Here is a 19,284-nt window from a genome sequence, read left to right as displayed (position 1 = left end):
TCAACATTTAGAGCCTCAAGGTTTGATTAATTTCGGCTGCCTTCAGGTAGACTGTGTGGCCTTCCCATTAACATGATGCTTGAAAAAAAAAATTAAATACTAAACAAAAACATATTTTAACCTTAGTATTGGATGCCTTGCCAGATTAGCTCATGTTTCCTTTATTTACATTTTAGGGATCATTTTCCCTGCTTGGAATTATTATTGTTATTTGAGGTAATCTCTAACTAAAATAATCCGGTAGCTAAAAAGTTTTTGGGTAGGATAGAAAGCACCTTCAATTTTGGAAAAGATATGTCTAATAACACTTTTTTCTTTTAAAGATTCCATTAAATGAGATACCATACTTGAGGATTGGCTAACTCGAATTGTTAAATAAATGATAAAGGCACTTTTCTCTTGAAGATTTTAGAATTTGTTCTTTGTCTTATACTTTTATTTCTTTTGCCGTGGTACTGAGAATTGAACTTAGGGCCTAATGCATACTAGGCAAGTTCTCTACCACTGAGCTATATCCCAGCCATGTCTTGTACATTTTTATTGTTTGATTATAATATGCTATGGTGAAGTTCTTTACTGTCTTGTCAGGGGTCCTAGAAGCCTCCTGTTTATGGCTATCCATATCTTTTCCAAGATTGGGGAATCTTTCTGCTCTTACATTATTGACTAGGTTTACTGTACCTAACTTTGTTTTCCTTGTCTTCAGGTATTATTTTATTTTTCTGAATGAAAAATTTAAAAACTTAGATTCTTGAATATCTTAATCTAATTTAAAATCTCAGCATACTAGACATTCACTCCGTGGTTTGTTATCTCAATCATTGTTCACAGGACTGAGCAGTTGTAGGAATAAGCAAATGCAGACACAAAGCCCATTTTTATCTCCACCATTGTGAAAGGGACTGTACGTCATGGGACAGAACCCTGTTCTCTTCTGTGCACTTAAACAGAGCCCAGGGAGAGTGACCTCCTGGGGTGTCCATGTTGGATGCCTTCAGGTATTCTTAAAATGCAGAAATTTGTTTGTTTAATGTTGTCCCATAGGGGTTTTTTTTGGTGGGGTTTTTTGGTACTGGGGATTGAACCCAGAGGGGCCAAACCACTGAGCCACATCCCCAGTTCTTTTTTATATTTTATTTAGGGGCAGGGTCTCACTGAGATGCTTAGGGCCTTGCTAAATTTTTGAGGCTGGCTTTGAACTTGTGATCCTCCTGCCTCAGCCTCTTGGCCCTCTGGGATTACAGCTAGGAACCACTATGCCCAGCCCATAGGTCTTGTATACTCTCTTCTTCCTCCTTCTTCTCTTCCTTTCTTCCTTCTTCCTTCCCTTCTCCCCCTAACTCTCTCTCTCTCTCTCTTATATTTCAGAGACCCTTTCTTCTACTTGATCTAGTCTTGTGGCTTTTAACAGTATTTTAAAATTTGACTATTGAGCTCTTCTTTTCCAAGATTGCTGTTTCTTTTTAGATTCTCTCTTTGCTGAACTTCTCTTTCAGATCCTGCATTGCCTTAATTTTATATAACTATTATCTGTATTCCCTTGGCTCTCACTGAGATTTTTATAATCATACTTTTAAATTCTTTATCAGGCATTTTGTTCATTATGGGTTTCTTTGGAATCTGTTAGAGAATTGTTAAGTTTTTGTGAAGATATCATATTACCTTTATTTCCCCAATATTTTACTCCCTGTTGAGATTGGCCAGATATCTCTATCACTTTTATGGAGTGACCTTCTTAGTAAGTAGCTTTCTCCTGAAATATGTGTTGGGTATTAGCCAGGCACCACAGGGTCATCTCCCTATAGCTTCTTGGCTATGATGAATGAATTTTGGCATAGTGTATGACATAGTGGAGTTGGACAAACCCACTGTCTCTGGCCCACGAAAAGGTGAGGACATAGCAATTCAGGCAGGTGTGGTGTAGGTAGTAGTGTGTGCGGTACTCACTGTGTGACTTTTCCTACAATGGGACTGGTGGCCCGTATCATGAGAAGGGTGTTTCATGGGCACTGTTGATGTTAGCAAGGGCCTGTGGCAGTGGAGAGGGGCCTGAAACACTTGGCTTTGGACCACACACTGGGAGTGGTGGTGGAGGGAACCACAGCCCCCCTGTGTGGCCCACACCCATCCTGACAGCAGTGCATTTTCAGACTACGTGCAGCGGGGGGTTGGTGGGAGCCACCTAGATGGAGTGGCAGTAGAAACCCTGGTGGCATTACTACTGGGAATGAGACCAAGACTGGAGCCAGTCAAGGTTCCTTTTAGGACCTCTTTTGGCTGCGTGTGCCCAGTGGTAGGGTTGCAACTCCCCTGATCCACACTCCTTTAGCTAAGTGTCTGCTGAGAGTGAGCGGAAGCTGGGTGCAAGTGGGGTAAAGTTGATCTGGCACCCTCTTGCTGAGCATGCCCTGGGGTTGGGGGATGGCTGGAGCCACAGAGCTGTGCAAGGCTCCCTCAGCATGCCCTGTGGATGAGGCAACAGATAGAACCACGGTTCCCTCCCTGCCCATCAGTGACAGGCACCTGAACCAGGTGCAGTGGTGGGAACCACATGAGCACCTGCCTTCAGTCCTGGAACTTGCACAAGTTCCCAGGCAGCTGGCCATACCCTTATTCTCAGAGGGAAAACACCCAGTTTCCTGGTTTTCAAGGGTAGCACCCTCTATTCCCTTCCATGTGGCAACCCTCATTCCCAACAATGTCGGGTACCCAGCGGGCTTAGGTCACAGTCATTCTGCTGAGCCAAGTTGGGTTCACAAGGCAGTTACCCCTTAAACTAGTGCAGTGGAGTGTCAGTGGAGCCCCAGAGATGGGAATATGAGGGGTTTCTGACCCTTACAGAAGCCCAACTCAGACAATAGCTCACTTCTTAAGATACCTCCTGGGCACAGCACCCTGGGTGTTCCCTGGGAGATAATGTCAGATCCTTTTCCAAAACAAGGCTACTCTGCAGATTTCATGACACTTAGATAAGTGGGCTGCCAGCCCATGAGGATTGTGAAACTTGGAGTAGCTAGGACTCCAGCATCTGCACTGAAGCAGTTTGCTGGGACTCTGTTACCCATGGAGGGGAGATTCCCGTACCCAGCTGTAGAATCAAGGTTGACAGCAGGTGCGTGGGTTTTTCTTTCTCTTACTATGCTCTTGTTCAAAATCTCTGAATCTTACAAGGTTTCAGTTTCTCTCTTGCTGATTTCTAGTGTTCTCTCATGTTCACTCACCTGGAAATATGACTATAAACTTGCTTCTTCAGTGCTTTGTGGAGAGGAAATGGGTGTTGGGTGCCTCTAATCAACTATCTTGAATCTCAAAAAAATAATTAAAAAAAAACCTTCTTAATTGGTTTTGGAAAATTCTTTTGTTTAATTCGAAGGTGACTGTCTTTGATATTTGGAGAATAAGCACGTTAGGGTCATGTAGAAGGTTTGGGTGAGAAGCAGTTAGGGGTTTGCAGTGGATTCAAGTTTAACTTGAGAATTTAACAACTTTGTCTCTATGAGACTGTCTTCTTCACACTCCTAACATAAAACACATAAAAGGATCTCACAGGCAGTCCTGAACATTTTTTCTTGTTTGTTTGGTTTTCAAATTTGAACTTCTTTGTTTTTTTCTTTTGAGAGCACCTGACTCTGGGTTGTTTTGATTGGTCTAATATTTAAATTGGCTGTGTTTCCTAACTTCAAAACAGCTAGTAGTAGGGGAGAAGGCTAAGATTTTTAGATCTAAAAATAGCAGGGAAAAAGAAAAAAGAGAGGAAAAAAATCCACAGCTGGCTAATTAAAAAAAAAAAAAAAAACCAAAAACAAAACAAACACAGCCATATCCAATCTCAGGTCTAGAATATAGTTCCCGCTGTATGTTTCAAAAACTCCTTTTACACCCTGCCACACACTGTCAAAGGTGAATCCCTTCTTCTGCTGCTGGATTCTTTCTTTCCTTCATTCAAGGAGTTTGTTCTGAACCCTTCTTTATGTCAGACACTGGCCTTGTAAGGATGAGCATGCCCTCCTAGCTCCCAGGCTGACAGTCCCTAGTGAACTGTGAGTACCTTGTAGGGACATTCTAGAGGGGCTCAGGGAGGAACTCTCCATGATGTCATGAGTGCAGGTGTCTCTGGTCACTTTTTAATTGCTTTAATAGTGCTGGTTATTGGTGTCATTTTTTTTTTTAGAGAACCAGCATAGAATTTTCCAGAAAGACCTGGCTTTGAAGACTCATTTATGGCAATCATCTTTCCAAGTCCCTTCACAGAAGTTTCTCAGAGCACCACAACATGTCTTGTTTGGGAAGAGCAGAGTCAGGCCCATCTGCTCCGGGCCTGAGGTCTCTGGCATGTCGCAGAGAGGTTCCCACGCTGCCGTGCTCTTGCTGGAGGTCTGTGATTTCTTCCCTTCCCCTTTGTCCTCCCCTGAGGATGGGCTCACGTGCTCATGACTGTTTCTGGGCCATCATTCTCCTCATTATACATGTGGGGAGCATCTTTTAAAATGGAAGCTGGCCTTCCCATGGGTCTTCTCCATGACTTCTTGTTTTGGGAAGCTCCAGTGGGCCGCGCTCCTTTAGCTTGTACTTGTGTAAAAACATTTCTGTTGGTTTCTCATCTTTGTTCCTCCACTGCTTTTTAGAAACGGAAGTCTTTAAACTAATTTATGTGAAAGCTGATGCTTCTCACGTACATATTATTTTCTGTTTCTTCGGGATGATTTTGAGTGGTTTGTCTCCCTCATGTTCAGTTTTTCCCACCTGCGCTTGGGAAATAGTTGACTAAATTTAGCTTCATTTGAATAACTCTGAGCATGTACTATACTACTCCACATGATTTTTCTGAGTATTTTAACCAGTTTCTTTTCTTTTTAAAATCTCAGAGAGATCATCTCAAATTTTTGAGGATCTGCCCTTTCCTGTGTCTGGGTTTGAATTTTTATCATTTAGCCGGGACCTTCCTCCCTACCCTCCTGCCTGCATGCCCTGGGCTTCTCTCTGCTTTCTCCCAAGTCCTGCTGGTGCCGCCTTGATCAGGCAGTTTTCCTGTGTCTCTAGCCCTAGCATTCTCTCTGCCTTGTGACCACTTATCACCTCCATCATCAGCTCGATGTTAGTCATAAGCCATCATGTGACATGCATCAACCTTCTTGGGGACTGTCTTCCAAGAAGTCTTTTCATCTCTGGGCCTTACGTCACTCATATGATATTCTCTTTCTTCTGAGTACTCAACAGAATTAGATTCATTAAAAAGATCATAGGTGGGCTGGGGCTGCGTCTCAGCAGTAGAACGCTCACCTCGCACGTGTGAGACCCTGGGTTCGATCCTCAGTACCACATAAAAATAAATAGGTGAAATAAAGATATTGTGTCCAACTACAACAAAAAAATAAATATTAAAAAAAAAAAAGATCATAGGTCCCTTGCTTTCTACTTCTCTACCTTTAGCTTTAGTTACCTACTTGGGGCTTTTCCTTTACGAGAAGAGTTTCTTCCCTTTCTGAAAAGAAGAGTTCACCACACAGCTTTACATGCCTGACCAGTGTCTAGGCAGGCTGAGGATGTATCCAAATGTCAATCTCTTGGAACAGGATGAACTGCCTGGCCTCTATGACTTGTGACCTTTTAAGCATAGCACCCAATTTACTAGGTACCAAACAATTAGTTATTATAAACCCCTTACCTCTTAAAAAAACAGTTGCCTAATAGATTGCAAAAGACTATGTCCCAGGCTTTGATGGAATACATTTTTTTTTAGTTCAGTTTCTCAGAGTATAAAAAAAGAGAAGGGTTTATAATCAAATCTTTTTTAAAAAAATATTTATTTATTTATTTTTTAGGTGTAGATGGACACAACACAATGCCTTTATTTTTATGTGATGCTGAGGATCGAACCTGGGTCCCGCCCGGGCTAGGCAAGCGCTCTACCGCTGAGCCACAATCCCAGCCCCTATAATCAAATCTTATAGGTTTATAAGTAATTTTGTTTCCAATTCATTTAGCTGGGTATAGTGGTGCATGCCTGTAATCCCAGTGGCTTGGGAGGCTGAGGAGGATTGCAAGTTCAAAGCCAGTCTCAGCAATTTAGTGAAGCAGGCATTAAGCAATTGAGAGAGATCCTGTCTCAAAATAAAAAAATGAAAAGGGCTAGGGATGGATGTGGCTCAGTGGTTAAGTGCTGCTTGGCCTCAGGCAGTTCTTGGGACTAGGGGAACAACCGTCGAATTCATGTTGTTTGCCTAAACAAAAACCAACCAAACAAAAAGCTCTAGAATTTTTACATTCCACAGATTTGTTTTAACCAGTGAAGATTAAAGAAAACATCTGTCCAGTTCCCTCTTTAAAGATCTTCATAGGAAGAATTTGGGGCATGTGGAAGAGGTCAGGTTCCAGTGTTGGCCTGTGGCTACAGTAGCAAAGTCTGGACAGAACATTGCAAGTAGCTTGGTTCTGGTTCTACCTTTCCTCTCCTGTTGGCTTCAGGTTTGTAAAGCCCTTTCAAATCATGAAAATTGTAAGGTATTTTCTTAAGAATCGACATCATTTTCAGAATCCCCATTTCATAAAGTTAGGATTTATAGAAGGCTGGATCTCAAGTACAGGGACCCCTATGATAACCAATCCAGGCTGCAGAAAAAGGCATTAAGTAAATTCTTTGGATTTTCAGCGACAGCTTGGGCACTTTCATAAGATTTTTGTTGATGTTTTCACAATTGTTTATAAGTAACAGGACTGTGATTTGTGTGCTGAGCAGAGCTTTGACCTTAGAGTTTGTTTTCTAATAGAGCTAATGGATCTATTCTTGTCCAGTCCCTCTTCTGACATTGAGAGGATAATGGTGCGGCCTATCAATATGAAATAACAAAGTCAACTGGACCACATGGAGACCGAACCCCTGAACCTGGGCTCATTAGCTCGATTCTTAAACCAGGCCAGCAAGCCAGCCAACCAGTTCATGATTTACTGGGCAGCAGGGACCAGACTCATATGCTAATCTCATCCAGGCCCAGGAAAGCACATTTAATGAGCAAAAGGGCTGCTGTCAAGCACAAGCCTTGCTTCTATTAGCTACAGTGATTTTTACTGTCCCTGTTTCCCAGTGGAGTTCAGAATCACCAACAGTTCATCTTTTTTTTGTTTTTTTAACATTTTAAAAATATTTTTTAGTTTAGTTGGACACAACACCTTTATTTTATTTTATTTTAAATATTGTCTTAGTTATCAATGGACCTTTATTTTATTTATTTATATATGGTGCTGAGAATCAAACCCAGTACCTCACACGTGCTAGGCAAGTGCTCTACCACTGAGCCCCAATCCCAGCCCCCAATAGTTCATGTTTTAATAGTTTTACTCTACAATGAAAAATATTTACTACTTTAATTTTTTTAATGTTTGGAAATCCAGCATTTTATAAAACTTTAATCATACTATTTGTCTCCTGTTTTGGGTTTAACATTCGTTATGTTGAGATTTAGCCATATTGTTTTGTGTAGTGGAATTTATTCATTGCTATTTGATTCCTTTTTTCTTTTTCTTTTTTTTGGGACACAACACCTTTATTTCATTTGTTTATTTTTGTATGTGGTGCTGAGGATTGAACCCAGGATCTCGCACGTGGGAGGCGAGTGCTCTACCACTGAGCCATAACCGCAGCCCCAATTCCTTTTTTTCTTTTTCAGCAGCACTGGGCTTTCTGCATGCTAAGCAACTACTCCACCATTGAGCTACATCACCAGTTCTTATAATTTTATTTTAGGACAGGCTCTTGCTAAATTGCTGAGGCCAACCTCAAACTTCAGATCCTTCTGTCTCAGCCTCCCAAGTAGCTGGATTTACAGACATGTGCCACTGCACCTGGTTTACTTTGATTCCATTTTTGAACCCAAATATAATTCATCATTCTACTGTTACAGACATTTGTTTCCAGGTTCTTCGTCTTGTAAGTAGTGTGCTCTGCATACTCTTGTGCTTATGTCCTGCTGCACACAGGTAGGAACTTCTCCAGGGTATGTACATGTCTAATTGTGAAATTGTAAACTTCATCTGTGATTTTACTCAATGATGTCAAAATGTTCCAGCTATACTCCCACCAACAATAAGTATTCCAATGACTCCACCAGACTAAATATTTACTAATATGGTAGGTGTGAAACTATATTTTAATTATATTTAAAATTTGTAGGGCTGGGAATGTAGCTCAGTGGTAGAATTTGTGTTTAACAGCCACGAGGCCCTGGGTTCAATCCCTGGCAGCACAGAAAAAAATATTTCCTAATTTCCAGAATATTAGTAAAGTTGAACAGTATTTTGTAAATTTACAGACCATTTCAAGTCTTCTCTTTGTGAAAATACCTAGTGTTTTATCCATTCTTATTCGATCTCTGTGTATATGTGTTTAAAGTCTGGGTATTAATCCTCTGTCAGTTAGCTTCTCCCAATTTTGATTTGCCTTTCAAACTTTAAAATACATACCATTATATTTTTCACTGTAATGTAATTGGTTTGTGCTTGTTGTATCTTAACACACAAAATCTTTGCCCAATGTCATGTAAGTAACTCTGTAAGCTCTGTCATGCTTTAAAAGTTTTGTAATTTTGCTGTTCACAGTGAAGTCTTTAATCCATTTGGAATTGAACTACTACATACCTATATGAATAGGCAATGGTCCGGATCCTTTTATTTCATACATATATAACACACAGCACCATTCATTAGGGAACCTTTCTGTTGGTGCCGGCGTATAACATTGGCTTGTCTAGTTTGCATTGTCTCTGGAGTCTCTTAGACTCTGGTTAATGTTTATCTCTCTAGTACGATTCCTGGCCCTGTGCTTTCCTATTTCCTGAATGTTCTAAGAGCTAACTGAATTTGTGGTGAAGTGAGAAAGACAGAAACAATGTTGTTTAGATATTTTGATTAGTAAACCTGAGAGTTAACGCATCCTTTGAATTTCACTTGGTCATAAAGTTCACAAAATTTAGAGATGAGAATTTTATGCTTGTGTTTTCTTTACTGTGCAGTATCTACAAGCTATATTAATACAGACATAATTTTAAATCTGTTTGGTTGTGCTGTTTTTAATCAAAAATTTAATTAACATTGAACCTGGACCACTTCCCTGAACAGTAAATGGATAATGCCTGGCTGGTGAAGCCACACGAGACTATAATTAGATCTCATGAAATAATGGTCTCAAATTATTTTAAGTGCTTGTAATTTTTAGCTGTCTGCAGGACCATGCACAGCCATCAAAGGGGAAACGCAACTGGGAATGTGTGTGCTGGAAACCATTTACTAAGGGTACAGGGAATTTTAATGTACACATTCAGCCTGGGAAACTTTGTCTTGTTTATTAAATAAAGCAGAGAAAACAAGAGTGGAACCAGCACAGTGGGAAATAAGGTCACCAGATAAGGCTTTTGGGCTGCACTGTTTCCTGTTCTGGGTAGCCCTGCAATCCACTGAGAACTGCATTCCCCTCACCCAGATTGTAATTTCCCATTTCCTGTCACTTGTCTCTACCTCCTCCCCCCAGACTAGAGCTATCAAGCCAAGGCAGTTCAAACAGATAAAGACACAGTTAATTTGTTGAAGAGCACAGAGCTCTCCAGTAAACAGCTTCTTCCTGTATATGACTAGGTAGAGAGGACTGAGATTTATCAACAGAATAAAAATGAGATCAATTTGTCCTGGTACCCTACTAGACTATACTTATACAACAGGTCAACTCATCCTTGATTTTCTTCTGCAAATATATGGCATCACAGAGAAGGGATACCTACAGTAGCCACATGTGTTTTGGAGGTGATGACCCTTTTTCCATCAGTGGCTACAATTACAGAATAAAACAGCATAAATGGTAGCTGCTCAGGGGGAGGCCTTTAGTTTCAGTGGTGATCTTGTCTCAGGATGTGTTTCAGAAAGGTCCTTTCTCTTACTTTTTCTAAATTGTCAAAGTGGTGAAGGCATTACCATGTTTTAAGTGGTCAGTAAAAACAGCTGCAACCCTTGTCAGGCTTAATGAGAGGGGGCAGAAATTGTTATGAAACACATAGAATAAAGATGTATTCCAGAGGATAAGAAGAAGCTGAATAAAAAATACCCTCACATTTTACTGAGAAGTTATTATATTCAAGGTAGCTACAGTACTGAGGACTTTTAAATACTTTTTGACCCTATGTGTTATTTTTCCAAATAAATTAAGGGTAAGGAACCCAGGCTGGTAATCCCACTACATCACAAATTGCTAATAAAGAACATAGGAAAGAACAAATACAGTCTGAACAAAAGTAGTCTACCCAATCTTTGTTTTGTGACCTACGTAAGAATGCAGAGTCAAGAAATCCAACTTGAGTTCTCTTTTATAGTAAAAGTTCACATCTCCAGTTCCCTGACTTTTGAAGTTCAAGGTTGTACTGAGTTGAGATTACTGATTAACTACGTCAGGGGCTTTCAGGTCTCTAACCTGCTGATTTAAGAGAAACAGGGTTGGAAGGGAGGTTGGTTGGCATCCTGTCCCCAGTACCTTCATGTCCACATGAACTTGACCCCCAAAGAGCAGAAACCTCAAGCCAGGTCTCTGGAGGCCTCAGGCAGTGTCCCCCTCCCTACCCCAACCCTCTGTTTCTTGTTATTTCTGTAGGAGAGGCCACTGCCCACAGAATTCCTCAGGATAAATCCTCAGGAGAAATTAATGGCTACTCATTAATTATGGCTGGCAGTTGGGAAAGAGAATTTTTGGCCCTAAGCAAACTTGAAAGTAAGGAAGAATCTTGAGCTCTAAAGTTTTAAAAATGCTAGACAGACATTTGGACAGGTGAAGACTTGAATGTCCAGGAAGCGCAGCCAGCAGGCACAGCACAAAGAACTGACTTGGATGATACTGACAGCAATGACAAGAGAAGGATGCAAGGCTGCATAAAGGAAAAATCAACAGGTATTAGCCTGATTAGAAACAAGGGGTAATGGAGAAAGTCCAGGATTGAGATTTCAGGGAGTAAATTATTCACAACTTTTTTTTTTTTTTAAAAGACCAAGAATTATTTTGCTGTTCAAAGCAAATTCTGCTTGTGTAAACTTCTGTTTGTAACTACATTTCTAACAATTTAGATATTCTACATTAATTTTTCAGTATTAGGAAAAATGGGGGGTTTTCAATGTAAGTGCAAGACTTTACTTTAGAGATAAAGCATCTATATCTGGTGACACTTTGGAATACTAGTCAGTTTTCTCACAACATAACATGTAGGCAAAGCTTTTCCAAAGGCAAAGGTTCACTTCTACAAAGTTAATGTTATATAAACATTAAAAGAAAAGTACTACAAAAAGAAATATTAAATAAAAGGTTTTGCTTTTATTTAAAATAAGATGCATTTATACAGTCTTTAAACCATGGATTATTGGACAATACTGGTAATCCATCCCTCCCTGGCACCCTTTTGGGCTATGTGACCTAGGAATTTTCTGACTAGCACCAATGCAGATTGTAACAGCGCAACAGACTAGAGCGTTCCCTAGTCCAGGCATAAGAGTTAAGGACATTGTGGCAAATCATGACCATAATGAAGTCATTCTTAATTTAGCAGATATTAAAACTGCATATTAATTATCTTTTAAAAGCATTTAACTAATGCAAGGATGCTACATTTAAGCCATTTCTAGTTGTGAAGTTTTTAAAAAAAACTGTACAATTTTATAAAATTTGTGTTTGTACATTAGTTACACAAAATTTATACTTCATAGACCTTTACTTCATATTGTAATGCAAAAGTTGCATATTTTAGGCAGACAGTGAATATGCTGGTGCATACTATAAGAGTAATACAATATGGTGTAAAAATAAAAACACAAGACAATATACATACATGCTTATTCAAGGACAAAAACAAAGCGTAACAGACTAACAGCATTTTCCTTCACGGTCAAATAATGACATTATTAAATATCAGGCATTTTTTGTATGCCTGATTTTATATTTGGGGAGGGGGATTAAATGGCTACCGGAAGGTTATTTTAAAACATTAAATCAAATTAAAATACATTAAAATACATGCATTAAACATGATAAATAGACTTCATATAGGTTAAGCCCTGCATAACTTTAGAGTAGATGGCTTATTTCTTACAATTTGGCTTGCTTAAATCACTGATGGTTTATTTCTGATTTGCCCACTATTTCAGTTTCAACTCGTAAGGAATGTGTGCCATATTCAATAGTCCATTTATTGTATCATTTTAGCAGATTACTATTCGTGCTTGTTAGTGCACATATTAACCAGTCTGGTAAGGCAAAAAAGTTTTTCATGATAAAATGATAAATTTCAAGCTTACTTTATCAAGCAGCATATAACAAACAACAGCTTTTAAAGTTAAATATTGTTATGGCCACGGAGTTTCATTCTATAGTATTTCTATTCACACCCAACCACTAGTAAGTTTGTAGAACATCTCTTCATCTAAACTCTCATTCTGGTCTTTTGCACGTGTTGACAGAAATATGTAGCCACCAATAAATTCATGAACCACTTTGCAATCTACTTCAGTACAAATGAAGGACAATCGGACTTCATCTGCAAACTCTACGGTGACCTAAAACAAAGACAGAGAACTATCAGTTCCAGGAAAACTCCATGTGGCTGGGTCCTGTGAAGCTACTGTGCTGTTTAAGGCCTGCCCTAATCATAAAACATGTCAATCCTCAAATAATTACTCTTCTAAAACACTAAAGTAATAATGCCTTTAAGCTGAAAGAATAAGGAAAGTTTGCTACCCTCCCCCACCCCCATCCTTTTAGTTTTCAAGTTCTGAAGAGGAAGACTGAACACAAGGGTTTTAGGTCATTAAGTTCCCAAGTGGTCTCTGGTGATTCAATTCTGTCTCTCTTGAAGTCCTGGGAGAAAATCTACTTCCTGTGTTTTATTTAATATTTGCTTCAATATTAACCTTTAGGTATCTTGTTTAAATATTTCAGAAATGAGTTTTATTAAGTGACAGGAACTGATACAACATATCCAATATGAGTCTAAACCAAATGACTTTTTAGTAAATGATTCTGTTTATTTTATTTTTTGGTACCAGGGATTGAATTCAGGGCCAATCCAACCACTGAGCCACAACCCCAGCCCTATTTTATATGTTGTTTAGACACAGGGTTTAACACCTCGCCATTGTTGAGGGTGCCTTTGAATTCCCAATCCTCTGCCTCAGCCTTCCAAGTCATTGTGCCTGGCCTGTTTATTTTAAATAATAAGGTTAGCGGCAACGTGATATATAGTGGTACATGTGCCAGGCTTTAGACCCCCAAACTGTATTAGTTTGAATACTGAATCTGTTATTTACTGTTTGTAGTCATGAACAACGGTGGCCCTTTGGCCTCTAAATTTGAGTGGCCTCATTTGTAAAGTACAGACATCCCATCTACCTTAGAAGGCTGTGATGAGGTTTAGAGATAGGATATAGATATAAACATCTATTATGCCTGGCACAAAGGAGGCATTCAATATATAGTGATGCTATTCTAAGTGGAAGGGACTTATTCACTGTAGAAAGACAACCCTAAAAAAGATCAAGCAATATTCTAAGCAAATTGTTATTTCTTTAGAGTTTTAGTTATGAAACAGGCAAGTTTAAGTGAGAAATGAGTAACCAACCATGGTCTGGACTTTAAGAAATAATGATAAAAATATTCAGTTATTCAGTACTTATGAGGCCTCTTTAACTTACTAGATTTTATCATAAAGACTATATGTTTAGTTTACCTTTTTTTCTAGTTTACTAGTTTACCTTTTTTTCTTTTAAATTTCTTTTATTTGCAGATGGATACGATACCTTTATTTTATTTATTTATTTTTATGTGGTGCTGAGGATCAAACCCAGTGCCTCACATGTACTAGGAAAGCGCTCTACCACTGAGTTACAACCGCAGCCCCACCAGTTTACCATTTTGATCTCCCAGTTAACATTCCACTGCTTCATGTTGCTGAAGCGCCATGTTTTAATGGCATCTCCTGTGCCGGCATCCATCCTAATTAATCTGTTGTATGCAATTCCAATAAGTTCTTCTTTCTTGCCCCCTTGGAACCTGCAGCATTGAAAAAACCAAACATTTAAAAACGTGCATATGTGGAAGAACATATAGGTCTGTTTTTCTTCCAGACAAGTTCTTTCTAACCCTAAATAAAAGTGCTATTCTTGTATGAATAAAAATAGAAATATAATCATTCTGAGTTTGTAAGGAAAAAATTAAAAATACAGCAAATACATCCGAACAGTCCTTAAATTTTTCTGTAGAATAGATTAATGGGACTGTTAGATGTTTAGCTTCTAATTACAGGAAGTAGAGGAAGTGAAAATACAGATTAAGGTTTATAGAGGTACTTGGTAGGACCACTGACCTTGCAATGAAGTGTGTGATGCCAAATTCAGGTAATGACTGCCAAGCTTGAATGAATCTCATCTTAGCTTCAATCAGACTCATCTGGGCTACGTTCTGATGGGCCTCCAAAATTCTTGCTGTTATCTAAATATGATTAAATATCATCTTTACCATTGGACATTTTTCTTTCATGGCAGAATTATGATTGAAAGACTGAATTATGTATCCCACCACAAAATCATATATTGTAAGAGTTGAAAATAGAAAACATCTGAAATTACATTTGGGAATTTTAATAAAGTAATACATTAAATATTTCTAAACTAAAAGATATTCTTAATTTTAGTTTTCATGTATCACAAGGGAAAAAAATACTATTAGTACATAATTGCCAAACTTGAGATGCACATTCTATTATTAAACAGTATACTCATATATGTGTGTGTGTATATATATATATATATGTATATATATATATACAGAGTTAATAAATTTATTTCTTCCTCTTTTTTTTTTGTAAATATGAAGAACTTACCAAATCTCTTACATAGCCTGGCTGTAGATGGCAATGCGAAGAAAGAAAAAGGAAGCGGAAAGAAAAAAAAGAGGCAATCAGAAAAAATGGCAATGAAGCAAAGAAAAAGTTGCGGTAACCTGCAAACCAAAATTCCAGCCAAAAACCATGCGAAAAATTACTTTAGGTGGAAACCAAGCAAAGTAAATGCAAGAATGAAAATAAACACAAGGAAGCAGCAATTACTTTCCATTCAGAATACTGAGAAACACTCCCCATTTCAGAATGTTAAATGTTACAAAAGTTAAGGGCAGAAATTTGTAGGAAGAAAATAAAAAGTACAAATACCTCTTTTCTTGCCTCAAATACCAACTCTTACTGGTTAGGGTAAAGCTAATTATTTTAGTAGTAAAATAAAAATTAATACTCAAAAAACTTTTAGTCCTCTCATAATTAGTCAAATATGATACATGCACTGCTTTTCAGAAGTTGAAGACATGAAATAGTGCAGTGCCCATACTGTCTATTTACACAAGAAAAGCAAACTCCTTAATTACCATTTGTTTTTTGCATCCTTTTTCCTGGAAGTAAAAATAAAGAGATGCCATATACTACACTAGGAATTGTGGCCATAATAGTAGCCCATTTCAATTTGGACTAACAGAGAAAAACACACAGGACAATTCTATCCTTTAAAATAAAAAAAAACAAAAAAAAATCCAATTTGAGTCTCATCATTTAAAAAATACCCAGAGCAAGTTGAGTTAACTTTATATATGTATAATTTGGGGACACTGAAAGTAGCTCAGTTTTAATATAACAAAGGTTAAATTGACCAGCCCAATAGGCAAATCATGTTTATGCCATGGTAGCATGAATGACTGCAGCTGCGGACTCCAGAACACCACTAGATTCAGTTTAACGATTAAGCATTATGCCTGATGAGCAGCACAGTGCCTGAGAAACAGTAGCAGCTAGACTTCTATCAGATTTCCTATGTGCCAGGGTAGTCAAGCATGGAGACTTCTGGAAACACCTGTAAGTCTAGTTAGAGAAAGGATTTAAGATTGCATTTGATTTGATGTCAGCACGGAAAACCAGAGATCAGGAAAGATCCTTAACCATGGATACACTGCCCTCCTGTCAGTTAAAAGAGAGCAAAACATTTCTTGTCCTCAAGAGAACATATGACTAGTTCAGAGCTCAGGGGTGAAAATATTATTTCCTGTTATCTGACACTGAAATGATAACATTGCTAAGATTTGAAATCATTCAGAGTCTTTGAAGGCAAATAAATTCACTAATTTTAGAAACAAGTTACCTTACCAATAATTCTTAAATGAAATAACTAAGAATAAAACATGAAATTACTACTTCCTTCATTTTCCCTTTTTAACTTAATAATCTACATTCCATAGAGTCCCCCAGGGTAGCATTTCCTCCATTCCTCACTACTCCCACAGCCTATGACTATGAGATAAACAATTTCCACGTAGCTTAAACAACCCCTAAAACTTAAACACAAATACTTTGTGATTAAAACTCCTGAACATTTATAGCTAAATGCCAGACCCATATAATAAACATTAAATTTAAAGTTAAAGTGTCTAGTATTTAATAGGGACTTTTCATTATGGTTTAAAATATTCCTCAACAAAGATAAAAGTAAAACTAAATAAAAGTGCAATATTTATTCTAAAGATTTTCTCTGCTCCCCCAACCAAACTGAAGCTTTTTCCTTTTATGGCCTGGTGTCTGGTGCGGAGAATAGCAGGGGCTATCCCAAGTGAAATTCCCCTGTGAAGGGCTTGTCGTGTTGCAGTGACGAACCATTTTCCCAAATAGCAAACCTTTTATGGTATTAATTTCCAGGAAAGAAATTAACAGATAAAAAGCAGTAAATTTCAATTACAATTTAGAAAACTTTGTAACCTTGTGCAAAATCTCAGGTTCTAACTGTTAAAACTAAGTCAATGTTGGTGTGTAAACTATTTCTACCTTTAGAAAGTTAATTTCAAGGCTGAAAAAATCCATTTCAACAGCAAGAATACGTTTTAAAGATTGTACGGTGAAATGCCGTCTGCTTTGTAATAATTATATAAATTAATAAAACTAAATGGATTAAGGAACATAAAGCATAGATAGTTTTTAATTCCCTAAAAGAACATCCTATTAATAAAGTAATTTCCTCAGGCTGTTTAGAATAAATATGCAATCAACTATTCTACCTTGTTGTCTGTCCTGTTAAAATGTGTTTTTAATGATAAATTAAAGTGACTAAAGTCTACATTTTTTCCTACTTTATATCATTACTATTATTATTTTCTTTTAGTACCAGGAATTGAACCCAGGGATGCTTAACCAATAATCTACATTCCCAGACCATTTTTAAATTTTGAGATAGGGTGTCACTAAATTGCTTAGGGCCTAAGTTGCTGAGGCTGATTCTGAACTTGCAATCCTCCTGCCTAAGCCTCTCAAACTGCTGGGATTACAGGCATGTGCCTATTTGTACATTTTGTATTCTAACTAGCTGATATGAAATTTTTTATACTTTTTAGCTGTAGTTGGACACAATATTTTTTTGTGGTGTTGATTTTGATTGAACCTACGGCCTTGCACGTGCTAGGCGAGTGCTCTACCGTTGAGCCACAACCCTAAGACTAATGACTCTTATTTGATAGAAGAAACAAAATTTAAATGATATGTACAAAATAATAAAACATCAGAAAGCAACAGATTAAATATAATGAGATACCTGTTTGTTCTTATATTTTTTTAGATACCGTGGGGACACCAAACATTCAGGATTTATATCAGTTGTGATCTGCTCTGGTATTAATTGAGGATCTGGGTTTAAATGCTGCATTTTCAGAAAGGAAAGAATATTCTGAACTTCTAAGTTGTAAGAACTGTCCGCCATGGTCTTGCCTTTGGAGGCTAATCTGCAGGCTGCCATCCAGTGTGCATACTGTTTTTCCTATTAGAAAAAAAAATACATTGAAGTATGAAATCACATGGTGATGTAGATATCACATGGTGGGTCTTCTGAGGATAAAATGTAAGGATGACTGCTCAACTCACTTAGAATTTACAGAATATAAGGTTTACTTTCAACTGGGAAACTCACATTGTCACAACGAAGCCAGATTTCATTCATGCCTTCTGCGACTGGAATCAGAAGTTTAATGTTAAATTTTTGGCCGGAAATGTTTACATCTGGGGTAACTTCACATCCTGTAATTAAAAAATTTAATTATAAAAGTGCTTAAATTTACTTTTAAGAAATCTCAAACCATATGATAGCTTCATTTTGTGGGTTTTTAACATACTGGATTTTTGTCACCCTTTAGGAATTGATCTGCATATACCTATATATGTGGGAAGTTGATATGAAAATAACTTTGGTATTAAGAATGACACTTTATAGACTAGTCTTCAGAAATACATGAATTTATGGGTTATTTAAGAATCTAAGTAATCAACACCTTCGAGCATGAGTGGGGGGCTTTTTGCAAGAGAATGATGTAATGTGAAGGCTCTCTATGGTCTACTCAAACTGTCTGTGCTTAGTTCATGCCACCCACGATGCCCTAAGATTCCTTGCTCGCCATACTGGAGCAATTGCTTTTCACAGAGTACAAGGAATTAAACACCAGTATATTCAGAAAGAAGAAATGTTAAAAATGTCATTTCTTGGCCTCCACATAAATATTTAAAGTGTTAAATAAAAGAAATAGAGCACCTCCGTGTCTTATGCATCAAGTCAAATTACTTAGGAATCATTTTTGAAAAAGGAGCCTTTTATAAAATATTCCTCAACAAATACTGATACTTTTATTTAGAGAAGCTCATTACTTTATATATGATAAAATATGTACATGCAAAATGTATCCAAAAGAGATAGGCTGGACCCCTGGGAAAAACTGGTCTTCCAAGGGAGATGCAACCTTTGTTAAGAATCAAGCAGCTGGAAACCTCCTAGGAGGCTGCTTATAGCTATTAACTCTAGAAAAATGCTTCCCTCCTTGCTACATTCTGTATCGCCAACTCTAACTCTCAGCTTGGAATTCAAGTCTGATTGGCGTCTAAATCTCACTGGGAATGAGTTTCAAAACTATTTTTCTAGCCTTTTTGTAAGGGAATAGAAAGTAAGAGGAGTGAGGAATAGAGACGAGCCAGTCAATTGCATATTCCACCAGGTATGAAGCGGGTAGGATGTGCTGTGTGAGCTTATGGGAGAGTAGCACTCCGGGGACACAGCTTCTCAGAGGAAGTGGCATCTGACCTGGAAGTGAGCCATGAGACTCTTTAGTGAATAATATCACTCTTTAGTGAATAATATCACCAACAATTTGCAAAATGAGTCGAAGACTGCAGAGAAATCAGTGAGCAGCAGCAGGATGCCTTC

General features: G+C 37.9%; 1 protein-coding gene and 1 non-coding gene across 7 annotated transcripts in view; both read right to left on the bottom strand.

Moving 5' to 3' along the window:
• Nucleotides 1-788: 788 nt before the first annotated feature.
• LOC143396049 (small nucleolar RNA SNORA73 family) lies at nucleotides 789-988 on the bottom strand. The gene has a single exon (XR_013090939.1). It is a non-coding gene; the product is annotated as a small nucleolar RNA SNORA73 family (small nucleolar RNA).
• A 10,742-nt stretch (nucleotides 989-11,730) lies between these two features.
• Nucleotides 11,731-19,284, bottom strand: part of Fermt2 (FERM domain containing kindlin 2) — an 81,180-nt gene continuing 73,626 nt past the window's right edge. For 2 of the 6 annotated variants that reach the window (XM_077109153.1, XM_077109154.1), the window contains 7 exons: nucleotides 18,004-18,110; nucleotides 17,632-17,853; nucleotides 15,431-15,454; nucleotides 14,895-14,915; nucleotides 14,379-14,503; nucleotides 13,924-14,065; nucleotides 11,731-12,573 (listed from right to left, as the gene is read on the bottom strand). In XM_077109153.1, coding sequence (XP_076965268.1) covers nucleotides 12,400-12,573; nucleotides 13,924-14,065; nucleotides 14,379-14,503; nucleotides 14,895-14,915; nucleotides 15,431-15,454; nucleotides 17,632-17,853; nucleotides 18,004-18,110 — 815 coding nt within the window. In that variant the 3' untranslated portion in view covers nucleotides 11,731-12,399. The remainder of the gene's footprint in view (nucleotides 12,574-13,923; nucleotides 14,066-14,378; nucleotides 14,504-14,894; nucleotides 14,916-15,430; nucleotides 15,455-17,631; nucleotides 17,854-18,003; nucleotides 18,111-19,284) is intronic. The other 4 variants (XM_076850486.2, XM_076850490.2, XM_076850489.2 and 1 more) reach the window with 2 other exon arrangements.

This window comes from Callospermophilus lateralis, chromosome 3 (assembly GCF_048772815.1).
Source record: "Callospermophilus lateralis isolate mCalLat2 chromosome 3, mCalLat2.hap1, whole genome shotgun sequence".
NCBI lineage: Eukaryota > Metazoa > Chordata > Mammalia > Rodentia > Sciuridae > Callospermophilus > Callospermophilus lateralis.
The sequence above is the reverse complement of the archived record's forward strand: the minus strand, read 5'-3'. Positions and strand labels throughout refer to the sequence as shown.